The 13,690-nt window shown below is 41.9% G+C and overlaps 1 protein-coding gene across 1 annotated transcript; it reads left to right on the top strand.

The window, feature by feature from the left end:
* Positions 1–8,076: 8,076 nt before the first annotated feature.
* Positions 8,077–9,976, top strand: LOC112945480 (A-kinase anchor protein 4-like). Its single transcript, XM_026037096.1, has one exon. The coding sequence runs from the start codon at positions 8,790–8,792 to the stop codon at positions 9,909–9,911; it is 1,122 nt and encodes a 373-aa protein (XP_025892881.1). The 5' UTR covers positions 8,077–8,789; the 3' UTR covers positions 9,912–9,976.
* Positions 9,977–13,690: the final 3,714 nt, after the last annotated feature.

Genomic DNA, 13,690 nt, shown 5'->3' with positions numbered 1-13,690 from the left:
GGCAGCTCATCCTTTGGGTATGTCCAGAGAGATTCTCACTTAGAAAATGCTGGAACATGCCACAGCTCAAAATCCCTTTCAGCGTATTCCAAAAGTGATCTCCACGATCAATCTGATTTTCAAAAGGGAGACCTAGCAAGTAGTTTCTTAAGCCTCATACAGAAGCTCATATGTGAGGCAGGCTCCAGTATGGACGAGAGCCCCAGTGAAACACATCGGAGCTCTAACAAGTACAGCTGTGCAAGTGATTCCCAGAAACAAGTTTCAGTCGGACAGCCATCTTCATCCATGGATCAGTTTGATGGTTTATCTCAAGTAAATGAGCAATTCATTGGTCAACTTGTGGATTCTGTGATGAAGCTGTGTCAACTCATGGCCCAAGGAAGTGCTGCAGACTTAGGAACAGGCAACTTTTCGGATGATCACAACGCTGCTTCTTGAAAAGCCTCCACAGCTCTCATAAAACCTTTGTAACATAATCAATAAAGAAAGAGAGGAGAAAGAAAGAAAGAGCTATGACCACTTTATTTACCTTTTCTTTTTGTTTGTTTCAGTGGAGTTTGAAAACTAACCAGATGATTTGATGATCTTGTCATAGCAGTAGATACCCCATGTGTATGTGAAATCAAGAGATGTAGAGTAGGAAGATAAATCAGAGAAGAGGGGAGCTTGGTGTGGCAAAAGGAGGTCCTGCATTACAAAACCTGTCCAAAGGAGCTTGGAGGTGATTGATAGGCTTGGTGCAGTACTGGGTACTGTCTCTAGATGCTGCACTCAGCTTCCCTGACCCTTGCTGCTCTCCCCAATAAGAGCAGCCTGCCCTTAATACCCTTTACTACTTTTGTGATAGCAGGAATGATAAAGGCCTTGCTCCCTCCATGCTCCCTCCATGCAGGCAAAGCAACACATGGGTGCAGGGGCTTGCATGGATATATGCAGAGGTGGGAGTGTGTGGGTACATGCACGTGCCCACACAAGCAGACGGCAACGGGGAGGGAGACAGAGAGGCAACATGGGCAAGTTACGGACTGTAGCAGGGCCGAAAAAGTGTTTTTACTGCAGTCAGGTTCCCAGAAACCACTAGATGTTATAAATATTCTCTATATAGTTATTTCAGGAGGCCTGTAGGCCATTTTTCCTATAGGAGTCCTTTCACTTGACATCCTTTTTGGTTCTGCTGTGATAGGCTTGCTTCTTAATAAATTACACATACTGAGTGCAGTACTTATTAATTTTATTAATTTTATATAAAGCATCTATCATACACAGTTATTTTTAAATATATATATATATGTTTGATTTGCGCAAACTTATAAAACCTTTCTCCTGGACTCGAGGAGAATTTAACCTCCTTGAAAACAAAACTAATGACATTGCCTGCAGTTCCTACTTTGTCAAAAACAGACACCCAAAGTCTCCTCTGGCCACTGTGCAGAGCGGCAGCATGAAGTGCACTCCTTTTTTTTTGGTAAAAGAATATTACAATAGTTTCAGCCATGCAACAACTCTTCTGTTATCATGTCAGAGAGTCTCTCATCTGACACAATGCCAGCAACAAAGCACATGGGAGTTCCTGTTGGTTGAAAGCATCCAGCAGGACGTAGCATTCCTGGGGAAGTCTAATGCGCTTGACCTCACCCATGGCCAGCTGATGAGGTGCTGATCCGTGGTTCAGATGCCAGTCTGTGCCAGTGCTCAGCTGCAGTTTGGGATAGCTCTCCAGTTAAAGTAAAGCCACACCGGTTTAACACTAACAGAGACAGTGGTCTAGGGCTGTAACAGCAGATATGCACCTTACAAAAATAAAAAAAAAGAAAAATTCATTCTGATAAATTCTAGTCAGGCCTTTCCTCATGGGCATCACTGAACTTTGAGTAGAATCATAGAATCTACTCAACCATAGAATCCAACTATAGAATTATAGTTGGAAAAGACCTATGAGATCACTGAGTCCAACCAAAAGCCCTTCAACACCATGCCTGTTAAACCATGTTCCCAAGCACCTCATCTACATGTTTCTTGAATACTGCCAGGGATGGTAACTACACCACTTCCTTGCACAGCCTATGCCAATGCTTGACTACTCTTTCTGTGTAGAAATTCTTACTAATGTATAATCTGAACCTCCTCTGGTGCAACTTGAGACCATTTCCTCTTGTCCTATTGGTAATTATTATGGAGAAGAGATCGATCCTGTCTCACTGCAACCCCCTTTCAGGTAGTTGTAGAGAGTGAAAGGGTCTATCGTGAGTCTCCTCTTTTCCACGCTAAATAACCCCAGTTTCCTCAGCTGCTCCTCATAAGGTCTGTGCTCCAGCCCCTTCCCTAGTTTTTTGCCCTTCCTTGGACACGCTCCAGCATGTAGATCCAGTCCATTGACTCAGACTATAATGGGCAGCTACTTTCTCCTCTGTTGACAAAAAAAAAAAAAAAAAAAAAAAAAAAAAGGAGCAGGTGTGAATTTGGCAATTCTTGTATAGTTATTCTCACTTTTTAAGGCCATTTCTTCTATGCTGGAGATAAAATGTATTTTATATGCATGAGGTATTTGTTTAGAATTCACCTTGCAGGTTCAACTGTCAGGACAGGTTGCTGATTCATGATGCGACTTGTTTTATGGCCACAATATCTTTTTCCTCCTCACTGCATAAATACTGGTTTGCATCTCTTTGCCCAGAGACAAGTGTTTGCACATCTACTGTACTTATATAAGGTGTGCCAGATCTGGTTTCATTTACCAGTATAGTCTTCCTGTGATATCATTAGCCTCTCACAGGCTTTTGGCAGCTAGAAGATAGAGAGCACAAAGATGTGGTATCTAGTGGCATCAAGAATTTGAAAGAAAGCCGCTTTGTTTTTCTTTTTCTCCACTTGTCACCTCTAAAGGGAACTGAAGGCTGTTCAAGAACTAAATTCCCTGCTCTGTGTGTTTACAAAGTGGCAGTGTACAGATAACACCTTAAAGATTTAGCAGATGATATTACAGTTTGGCTTGTTGACAGATAGCTCTAAACAAATTCTCATGAAATGAGTAGCACTCACAGACCTCCTAAGGAAAAGTAGCAGCAACAGGCATCACTCCTTGGCTACTTCTTGATATTGCAAGGGTTCAGAGTCTCACTGAAATCCCTGTGTAAAGAAAATTCTATATCTGAGCCACGGTGGGCCCTAGACATGCAATGCCTATTAGAGCCATGCCTCAGTGGGGTTTACGAATCTGAGGTGTTTTCCTGGCTCTGAAGAATGGGTCTTCTGGGATAAAACTGTTAATATTGACCTCCACATAAAGAGAATTCCAGTGCTAATAGTTTTTGTCTCAAGTCAGTTGATATGCAGACCTTAAGGAGCTTCACCATTCTCAGTGAATGACAGACTGATCTACAGGCCAGTCAGCCTCACCTTGATCCTTGGAAAGATGATGGAGYAGCTCATCCTGCTTACTCTTTCCAAGCACATTAAGACAAAAAGGTGATTGAGTGCTGTCAGCTTGGGTTCACACAGGATATCACATGGATTCCGACCTGATAGACTTCCCTGATGGAGTGACTGGCTGGGTGGATGAGGGGAAAACAGTGGTTGTTGTCTACCTTGACTTCAGTAAGTCTTTTGACACTGTCTCCCATAATAATATCCTTATAGCCAAGCTAGGGAAATGTGGATTAGATAGTCAGGTAAATTGGAAACTGGCTGAATGACAGAGCTCAGTGGCACAGTCTACCTGGAGCCTGTAGCTAGTAGTGTCCTCCAGGAGTCAATACTGGGTTCAGTCTTGTTCAAATTCTTCATTGATTGCCTGGATGAAGGGACAGAGTGCACCCTCAGCAAATTTACTGATGATATAAAACTGGGAGGAGTGACTGATACACTGTGGACTGTGCAACCATTCAGAGGAACTTGGACAGACTGCAGATATGAGTACAGGAGAACCTCCTGAAGTTCAATATAGGGAACTGCAGGGTCCTGCACTTGAGAGGGATAACCCCATGCATCAGTACAGACTGAGGGCTGACCTCCTGGAGAGCAGCTCTACAGAGAAGGAGAATCTTGGTGGACAACAGGATGACCATAAGCCAGCAATATGCCTTTGTGGCCAAGAAGGTCAATGGTATTCTGGGTGCATTAGGCCAGCAGGCTGAGGGAGATGCTCAGCCATGGTGAAACTGCRTCTGGAAAATCCACTTCTGGGCTCCTCAGTACAAGAAAGACATGAAGTTACTAGAACAAGTCCAGCAAGTGTTTACTAAGATGATTAAGAGACTRGATCATCTCTCTTATGAGAAAAGGCTAAGAGAGATGGAACTTTTCAACCTGGAGAAGAGAGGATTGAGGGGAGATTTTACCAATGTGRATAAACATCTGAAGGAGCAGTGTAAAGAGCATGAGGCCGGACTCATTTCTGTAGTGCCAAGCAACAGGACAAGTGACAATGGGCACAACCTGAAACATGAGCAGTTCCATCTGAACATGAGAGAAAATTTCTTTACTGCRAGAGTGACTAAGTACAGGAACAGGTTGCCCAGGGTGGTTGTGGAGTCTTCTTAGATGTGTTCAAAATGGATTTGAAACTCCTAGAGAGGGTCTAGCATAGAGCAATGAATATGATTAAGGGACTGGAGCCTCTATCTATCTTATGAGCAAGCTGGGCCTGTTTCGCCTGAAGAAGAGAAGATCGAGAGGGAATCTGATCAATATGTATAAATACCAGAGGGGAGGATGGGGCCAAGCTTTTCTTGATGGTGGCCAGTGACAGGACAGGAGGTAATAGGTCTAAATTAAAACACAGGAAGCGCCATCTCCATATGAGGAAGAACTTMTTTACTATGAGGGTGGCAGAGCCCTGGAACAGGCTGCCCAGGGAGGTTGTGGAGTCTCCTTCTCTGGAGATCTTCCAAACCCGCCTGGATGCTGCCCTGTGCCCCGTGTTCTGGGTATCCCTGCTGGAGCAGGGGGGTTCGACTAGATGATCTCTAGAGGTCCCTTCCAACCGCAGCCATTCTGTGATCTGTGTGATCTGTGAGCTGTCCAAATGCAATCCTGGGTAGCATGCTCTGGGTGACCCTTCTTGAGCTGGAGTGTTGGACCAGAAGATCTGCAGAGATCCTTTCCAACCTCAGCCCTTCTCTGATTCTGTCTCTATACAGCCTGACTGAAGTTTGAAGGTAATGCCAAACTTATTTTGACTCTGGAGTCCTCCGATGTCTCTATCTCACTTTCTAGTGAGATGATGGTGTGTGCTGTGCACAGCACCTTCTGTAGCATGTGCGAGTGTGATCCTGATATGGGCACCAGGCGAATGACAAGAGTGTGGTGCTCACCAGGGCTGGAGCTGTAGAGCACATGGTTACCCAGGACAGCTGCAGCATCATTGTGCACCTTGTCTCAGTAACTTGCTTCTGCAGAGTTCAGCTGGACACAAGCAGGACAAGTCCTTTTGGCCACATGTGGGTAGGAAAGGCAAAGCAGACCCTTAATCTACCCCTGCATCCAGGGACCATTATCTTCTCTTATCATTAAATGAAGAAAGACTTTTCTGAATGTTTAGTTTTCCTTTTCCTGCTAGTCTTTGGGTACAGGGGGGCAGCTGTGTGTTGTTTTCAAAAGAGCATCATAAGTCAAATTATATTTGTATGTGCAGTTTGAAGACAAAACAGTTGTTTTACTGGGATATTTTGATAGAATTACAACTAACATGATCATTTCAAAATATTTAGTATTACAAATAAGTACCCCTAAATATCACTTATCTCTTTTAGTTTTGTGTCCTGGGAGAGAGGGAGAATTAGAAGTTAATTATTTGAAAAAAGAAAGCATACATCCTGGGGAAATTAAGTTAAATAAATACATTCAGGGTAATCTTCCTGATCACACTGGGAAAAGAGAACCTTGCTTCAGCAAAAAGTGCATATTGTAAACATCATTAAAATTGAGTTTCAATATCCCTATGAGCCTTGAAAGAGGGGGAGATATGATGGCATACAGCAAAATGCTTTATCTAAATCTTTGGAGACTTCATGATGAGACATTATCTTTAAGACACTGTATAACTTGAAGACATTGTATGTGTATGTTTGTTTAGTTCTTCTGACTGGTAACCCAAATGCAGTTGTTTCTTACAGTCTAGCTGATTATTGGTCATGGAAATCCTATCTGTTTTTCTCTGTGTCATATTAACATTTTCTTAGGATAAGATTTTAAATAAATCTTATACTATGATCATCATTCAAAAGGAATTCAATTGTTTTATGCATGGTATACACATTTTCCTTCTATCTTTTTTAAGAAAGTGACCATAAGCCTTTCTGATTGCTTTCATGATTGATAATAACACTGAAGCTACACAATACAGTGTCACTTACAGAACTTACAGAACTTAAAGTGTTCATTTTCTCAATTAGCACTCAGAATGTATGGGACAGTTTTTAGTTACAGAAGTTGATGTTTCTCCTATCAGTTTTCAGACTTAAAAGCAAGAACACAGACATAGTATGTCAGCAAACAGCACAAAATATAGAGAGAGCTTTTGGTGAGATGGTATTCATAAAGGATTGGGTTTTGTTCACTGTTAAAAACACAAGTCTCCTCCTCATGGAAACAGTAACAGGAGTTCCTCCTGAAGAGTTGGGAAGCATTTCAGTCTTAAACTGATGAAGGCAGATTACTTTGTGATATCTCATACACTGCAAATTTTAGATATTCTAGCTTTTTCAAATWTTCAGCTTGAAATATTAAATTCAAGATGTGTAGACATCAAACACTAACTCGAGCATTGGTAATTTTCCTAAAAATTGCTTTCCTTCCCTTTTGTAAAATTCCTGTTTGGAGTACAAGTGAATATCAGCAACATTTTGAACTTAGACAGTAAGACTGTAGTACAGTCTTTCGACCTTAAGCTCATTTCCTTAACTTGTACACTAAGGGAAATGAATTTTCCATAGTAAGAACTCAGACTTTTTTTTCACTTCTGTCCCTTGTAATTTCAAATGACTTTTAAGAATTTGCATTCAATGTTGTACTTACTACAACACTTAATATTAATTTGAGATGCAGGGTTAATACATATAAATAGTCTTTAGGAAAAAGAGTCAAATTAGATTTTTTAGCTGGAAAAAAATAAATTGTGAAAATATGTTATATATGTATATTAGCAAAGTTTAACTCAGCAGATTCCTAACACTTTGAATTCTATTTAAAAAAAGTCTCCTTTTTATCATTATTTTTCAGTTTATTCTTCACAGTGCAACTTCATATACATGGAAAGAGGAAGAGAATATAACAATAGTGCAGCAATTATCCAGTATATTTAAAATCTCACTGTACTTAGATACAAGTGAAAAAAGGGAAATGAACTCCCTGTGTACACTGAAGAAGAAATACACTCAGAGCTGAACGAACAGCTTATGGACACACATAGGTTAAGCCGGGAAAGGAAATGGGAAGGATGAGAAATTTGTGCTGAGACTGAGTCACTTAGGGAGTATTCAGAAAATTGCCAGTTTTATTGAAGAGTCACACAAAGAGCAGCCCCAAAGCATGGCAGCTCTGACACAAGGTTTTGCTCTGTACAATATTCTGACTTGTCCTGCTGGAACAGCTTTAGTCTCTCCAGGAATACAGTAGCCACAGGAGCAGACATTTGTCAGGACTAGTATTCAGCCTATGAGTATCAATATCAGTGGCCTGAGGTAAAGCTGGGCTCAACTGTGACCAGGCCCCACTGTGTGTCAGGGAGCAGGAAGGGGGTGGCAGTGAGTCCCTGAGAGGATAGTCCAGAGAGGGGTGGAGAGCCTTAATTTGTGTGTTTGTTTCTTTATTTATTTATTGTATTGCCCCTTGACTCATGATTGCTTTGGTGGGAGACATAGACATTGCCCTTTCAGCAGGGAGCGCCTGTGGAAAGCCCAGGACACACTCAGGGAACTGAGCAGAGCTTTGTGATGCCGTTGGCGACTGGAGGTGACATCGCTGTGGGGGGCTCTGTGATGTCAGCGCTGCTATAGGAACTGTCAGGCAACGCAGGGGAGCAGCACCTGCCAGTCGGGGAGCATGGACACATGAGAGAGGAAGCAACATCAGCGCTGGCAGCAGCTCAACCAGCAGACGGGAACTGGTTCTTCATGGTCCTGGGAAAGACTCTGCTTCCCGCGTGAGGAGCCCAAGGCCGCTGGGTGGTGCGAGCCCGGCAGGCGCGTGCGCAGGGGACATCCGCCAGCCACCCAGCTGGGCACGGGGACGAGGGACGTGAAGTGATGTTCTGCTAATGCCACCAGCTTGAGCAAAGAAGCCAAAGAGCCACCAGCAACAAGAGCTGCTAGCCAGTGCAGGAACATCTCTGAACCTTGAAACAAACTTCACCTGCAGAATCTGCGGAGCAAAGAGGTAGTTGTCGTAAGGGAGGCAAGATAAGATACTAACAGCATTGAGGTGATTCAAGGGCTGAAGGAGTGGTCTGTCCTGTCAATCAGGGTTCAGCTGGTGCATCACGTTGTGCACCAGTTCAAGAAGGACTTCCCAAATAGGCACTTGTTTTCCAGCCTAYCTGGACCTGCTCGGGTGCTCACTAAAGTAGTGAATAGTCCCCAAGCCATGCAAGAGAGACTTCACTAACCTGCTCCAGTGACCAAGCAGCAAATAACAGCAATACCAAGTCTCATACCGCGTAAATAACGTTTCTGTGTGCAAAATCACATTACTGAAGCTGAGTGAAGCTGCTGAAGCAAGGTCATAACTAGAAAAGCCTAATAAGAGCAAAGACAACCCAGATTGCAAAGAAACTTCTCTTCTCAGGCAAGATGGCCAATAGTGGCAAACGAGGAGAAAAACAAATGAATCAAGGAAAAAAATCAGATGATACTTCTGGAAGCAAGGCTCTAATGGTGTCTGCCAACTGTGTTGGTTCAGACATGGTGTTCTCCTTGCTGGAAACCATGCAAGTACAAAAGAAAGAAGGTAAAAAAGTGCCAGCTTGTGTATTTCTGAAGAAAGTRCTCCTGGAGCACACCAAGGAAGTCATATCTGACCTGATAGACTCGACCATGAAAAATCTGCACAGTGTTACTGGGGTGCTCATGACAGACTCTGACTTTGTTGCCACTCTGAAGAAGAATCTGTTCAATGTAGGAAGACAGAAAGCTACTGAAGTTTTGGAAGCAATGGTGAAACGCCTACTTAGGGATTTATCAGAAGAGAAACAAGGCAGAGGGCAAAGCCTAGCTTTCACAGCACTTAAAGCTAGGTCCCAGTCGGACTTCAAATCCCAAGGCATGAGAATTTCAGCAGTGAAGGGTGAAATGCATAATCTAGGTAAGGATAAGGACAGAGGAGCCAGTACATCTTACTCATCATCAAACAAGTATTCAGAAAAAAATCGCTCAATGGATAAATATGCAAAGGACCTCATCATGACTGCATTAATGCTGATAAAACAGCATTTACTGCAGCAGACAAACGGTAACAAAAACTCTTCTGAGTATGGCAGTGCTGCCTTTGGATTTGTCCATCGAGATTCTAACTTAGAGAATGCTGGGAAGCGCCAAAGCTCGAAATCCCTCTCAGCGTATTCAGGAGCAAAACATGATATACAAGAACAACTGAATTATGTAAAGGTAGACCTAAAAAATAAACTCTTAAGCTTCATACAGGACCTCTTAAGCGAGGGAGGCTCCAGTATGGATGAGAGCCCCAGTGAAACACACAGGAGCTCTAACAAGTACGGCAATGCAAGTGACTCCCAGAAACAAGTTTCCATCGGACAGCCACGTTCATCCATGGATCAGTTTGAGAGTTTTGCTCAGGTAAATGAGCAACTTGTTGGTCAACTTGTGGATTCTGTGATGAAGCTGTGTCAACTCATAGCCCAAGGAAATGCAGACTTAGCAGGCAGCTTTTCCGATGATCACGGCGCTGCTGCTTGAAAAGCCTCCACAGCTCCCAGTAGGTTCTTCTGCTTGAAAAGCCTCCACCGCTCCTAGAAGGCACTTCCTCCTGAAAACCTTCAGCAGCTCCCATAAGACACTGCAAGATCATCAATAAAAAAAAAAAAAAAAAAAAAAAAAAAAAAAAATAATTTTCAAATAAAAAAAAAAAAAAAAAAAAAAAAAAAAAAAAAAATTGTTCAGTGCAGTCTCTTTTCATGTGTGTTTTTTTTTTTTTTTAGTGGAGTTTGGAACCAGACACATTGTCCTGGAATTAGATACCACTTATGTATGTCAAGTACCACATATGTAAATCAAGGGATGTAGAGGAGGGAGATAAATCAAAAAGGAGAGCTTGGATATGGCAAAAAGAGGTCCCGTGTTACAAAACCTCCCCCGCCCAAAGCAGCTTGAAGGTGATAGGCTTGATGCAATACTGGGTACAGTCTCTAGATGCTGCTTTGAGATTTAGTGTGTGTTTACACCTGCCATTCAGAGGAAGGAGGTAACAGACTGAAGGCTACTCCCTCCATGTAAGCAGATGGACAGGTACAATCTTTCTCCAGTTTATTTTCTCCACAAAACCTCCTAAGAAGACAGCAAAGTGTCTCTGCTTCCCAGGCCCTTGCTGCTCTCCCCAGCTGGAGCAGCCTGCCCTTAACACTATTTACTAGTTAGGATAGTGAAACGGAAAAGGGCCTTGCTCCCCTCACACTGATCTTCCCCAGAAAAGTGACACATGGGTGCAGGGGCTTGCACGGATATGTGCAGAGGTAGAAGCATGTGGGTACGTGCACATGCCCACACATGCAGACAGAGCGGGACAAAATAGCATCAGCTTCCCAGAAATCACCAGATGGTATAAACACTCTCTATTTAGTTCTCTTAAGAGGCGTATAGGCCAGATTTTTTTTTAGGATTTCTTTTACTTGACAAGGATACCATTTTTTTGATCTGTCATGATAGGCTTGTTCTTAATAAATTACATATCCTGAGTGCAATAGTTATTCAGGATCTTTGGTACAAATCCACTCTTTGTCAGTGTCCAGACCCACCTTGGGATAGCTGTAGTTACATGTTTCCACACACTGAAATAGGCACTTTTTCCCTTTCTTTACCATTGCTGTTTACTACACATAACCCGAGAAAGGTCCTTTAAAGATCCAAAGGATGAATTTTGCAATAATTTATTCTTGCTGTTTGTTCATGCCGGTGATTAACATCTAAATCATTGAAAAATCCACCTTTTTGTTCCATTTTATTTTATTTATTTTATCTTACACTGATTTTTAGGCCTCATCCTTGCAGTATTTATCATGGATGTCTTGGACAGCACCCAGCGTGAGCAAGAAGGGTTGAAATTGTCCTTTCTCAGTACATCAGCCAGACCTCATTTATTGATTAGTGGTTTAGAAACTTTGCTGCTAAGTGAAGGCTGAGCTTGAATTCTGCCAGCAGAGAAAAGACAGAGCTCTGCTTGTCTGCCTCTTATGTGAAAGGTGGCAGCAGCTCCAAGGATGCTGTCAAGTACTTGGAAAATTCAGTCCTCAGACCTTCAGGACTTTGCAATACAGTGATATTTATAAAAGCCTAACATTTTTAAGACATGAGGAACTTATGTTTGCATTCTAAAAAAAAACAGATATTTGGGGATAAGTAGGCCACCGAGCTGTAAATGGCAAGAAATGCCCTATTTTTTAAACAGATGCAATGCTATATTTTGCTAAATGTAGTGGAGTTCATTTTGAAAGCTAAACTTCAGCTTTCATGTGGGTGGAACCTTAAATTGATTTCTCAGCTTCCCCAAAGACTCTTTCATCATCAGAATGATAATTCTTAGTTACAGCTTCCATTTGGCAACCTCTGCTATGGATTAAGGCAAAAACATGCAAATAGAGGCACAAATCACAAAAAGAGAAGTTAGCCTCTGGCATGCTTGGCTGCAATCTCTTGAGAAATTTCTCAGAAACTGCTTATAGCATAGATCTTTGCCAGGACTGAAGCACATGATGGCACATCTCTCTGGTCCTGTTAGCCCTTTTAAACTCCATGCATTGATTGCCTACAACTTGGAAGAGACAGRCAGAAGAGCTTGCTTTCTAAAGTTTGGTAAGACTAACCCTGAATAATTTCCAAAAAARCATTCTGAATTATGACTTTTTCTTAAAGAATTGTGAAGTATTGGTGAACATTGATACTGAATCTCAGAAGGACATTTTGTATGAYACTTCTAAGTGATGTTGTAGGATGCGAGGACAGGTATAGATGGACTAATTTACTATGTTATTGCATTGCAGCTTTACTTAAATGCGTGAATCATTAGTTATATTTTAAAATAGAATAAAGAATGGCTAGCCACATATTCATCTGATAGGAGTCACTGCAGCTATTAGTACATTTTCGGTTTACAGAGTGCATATGCATATATGTGTAAATATAAAATAAACACAATAATCAAGTTTTTATTTCATACTTCATTCAGATTGACCAGCTTACTCACAGCTCAGAATTTCTTTTGTTTGCTTTTMTGAATTCAAGACAAGAAAAAATGGATAAAATTGTAAAGGCCTGTGATATGCAAGTGATTTGCTTAGTTTCCTGATGGGGCCTCCTGAGTTTAAGCTAGAAGACTTCAAGGTAATACGAGAGTGGAAAGTTTCCTAGCACTGGTGATCCTGTATCTAAAGTTCAAAAATGCTACATTTACCTTGMTACAGAAATAAAGCTAATAAAAGAATCCATGATTATCCTGATAGCATTTGGCTTTAATTTTATAACCATATATACTTATATGAGCATACATACTTACATACATATATGTATGCGTATATGTATGCGCACACATATACATTTCATAGAATCATAGAATGCTTATGGTTGGTAGGGACCTCTAGAGATCATCTAGTCCAACCCYCCCTGCTCACACAGGGTCACTTAGGGCATGTGGCACTGGGTGGAATCCGAGCAGGTTTGGAAAATCTTCAAAGAAGGAGACTCCACAACCTCCCTGGGCAGCCTGTTCCAGGGCTCTGGCACCCTCACTGTTMAGAAATTGTTTCTTAAGTTCCTGTGGAACTTTTGGTGCCTCAGCTTGCGGCCGTTTCCTCTAGTCCTGTCGCTGGTCACCACTGAGAAGAGGCCRCCCCCTCCTCCTCACTGYCTCCCTTGAGGTATTTAYASACRCTGMTCAGGTCCCCCCTCAGCCTCCTCTTCTCCAGGCTGAACAGGCCCAGCTCCCTCAGCCTTTGCTCATAGGGCAGATGTTCCAGGCCCCTGATCATCCTCGTAGCCCTGTGCTGGACTCTCTCCAGCAGCTCTACATCCCTCTTGTCCTGGGGAGCCCAGAACTGGACACTGTCTCCAGATGTGGCCTCATATACATGTATGAGAAACTTGATCCTGAAGGCTAGGAGGATATATGGTGAGATTTACTTTGCCTTAGTTGGTAGTAAATTATTCACTCCTTCTGACTTCTTCCTTTGCTCCACAGTTATTTTCATACCCTCTCCTKACATCAGTATTCCAGTAGATGAGAAACAATAGCACAGAATGTCTACCTATGTATATATGTTTACACAACTGTTACAGAGTTTTAAGCAGTAAAGCAGTATGTATTATCATTTCATCTTCAAGTTTGAAGTTACACTCTAAAAGTTATTTAGGGCTTATAAGAGTTTTTTTTTTTTTTTTTTTTTTTTTCCCTAGCAAATATTAGTTGACTTTAAAATTTTAGTTTGGGTGAGATTTAATCCTCATTTAACACAACTATTTAACACAAC

Source organism: Nothoprocta perdicaria, unplaced genomic scaffold, assembly GCF_003342845.1.
Source record: "Nothoprocta perdicaria isolate Ctin4 unplaced genomic scaffold, notPer1 scaffold_19, whole genome shotgun sequence".
Taxonomy (NCBI): domain Eukaryota; kingdom Metazoa; phylum Chordata; class Aves; order Tinamiformes; family Tinamidae; genus Nothoprocta; species Nothoprocta perdicaria.
The sequence above is the reverse complement of the archived record's forward strand: the minus strand, read 5'-3'. Positions and strand labels throughout refer to the sequence as shown.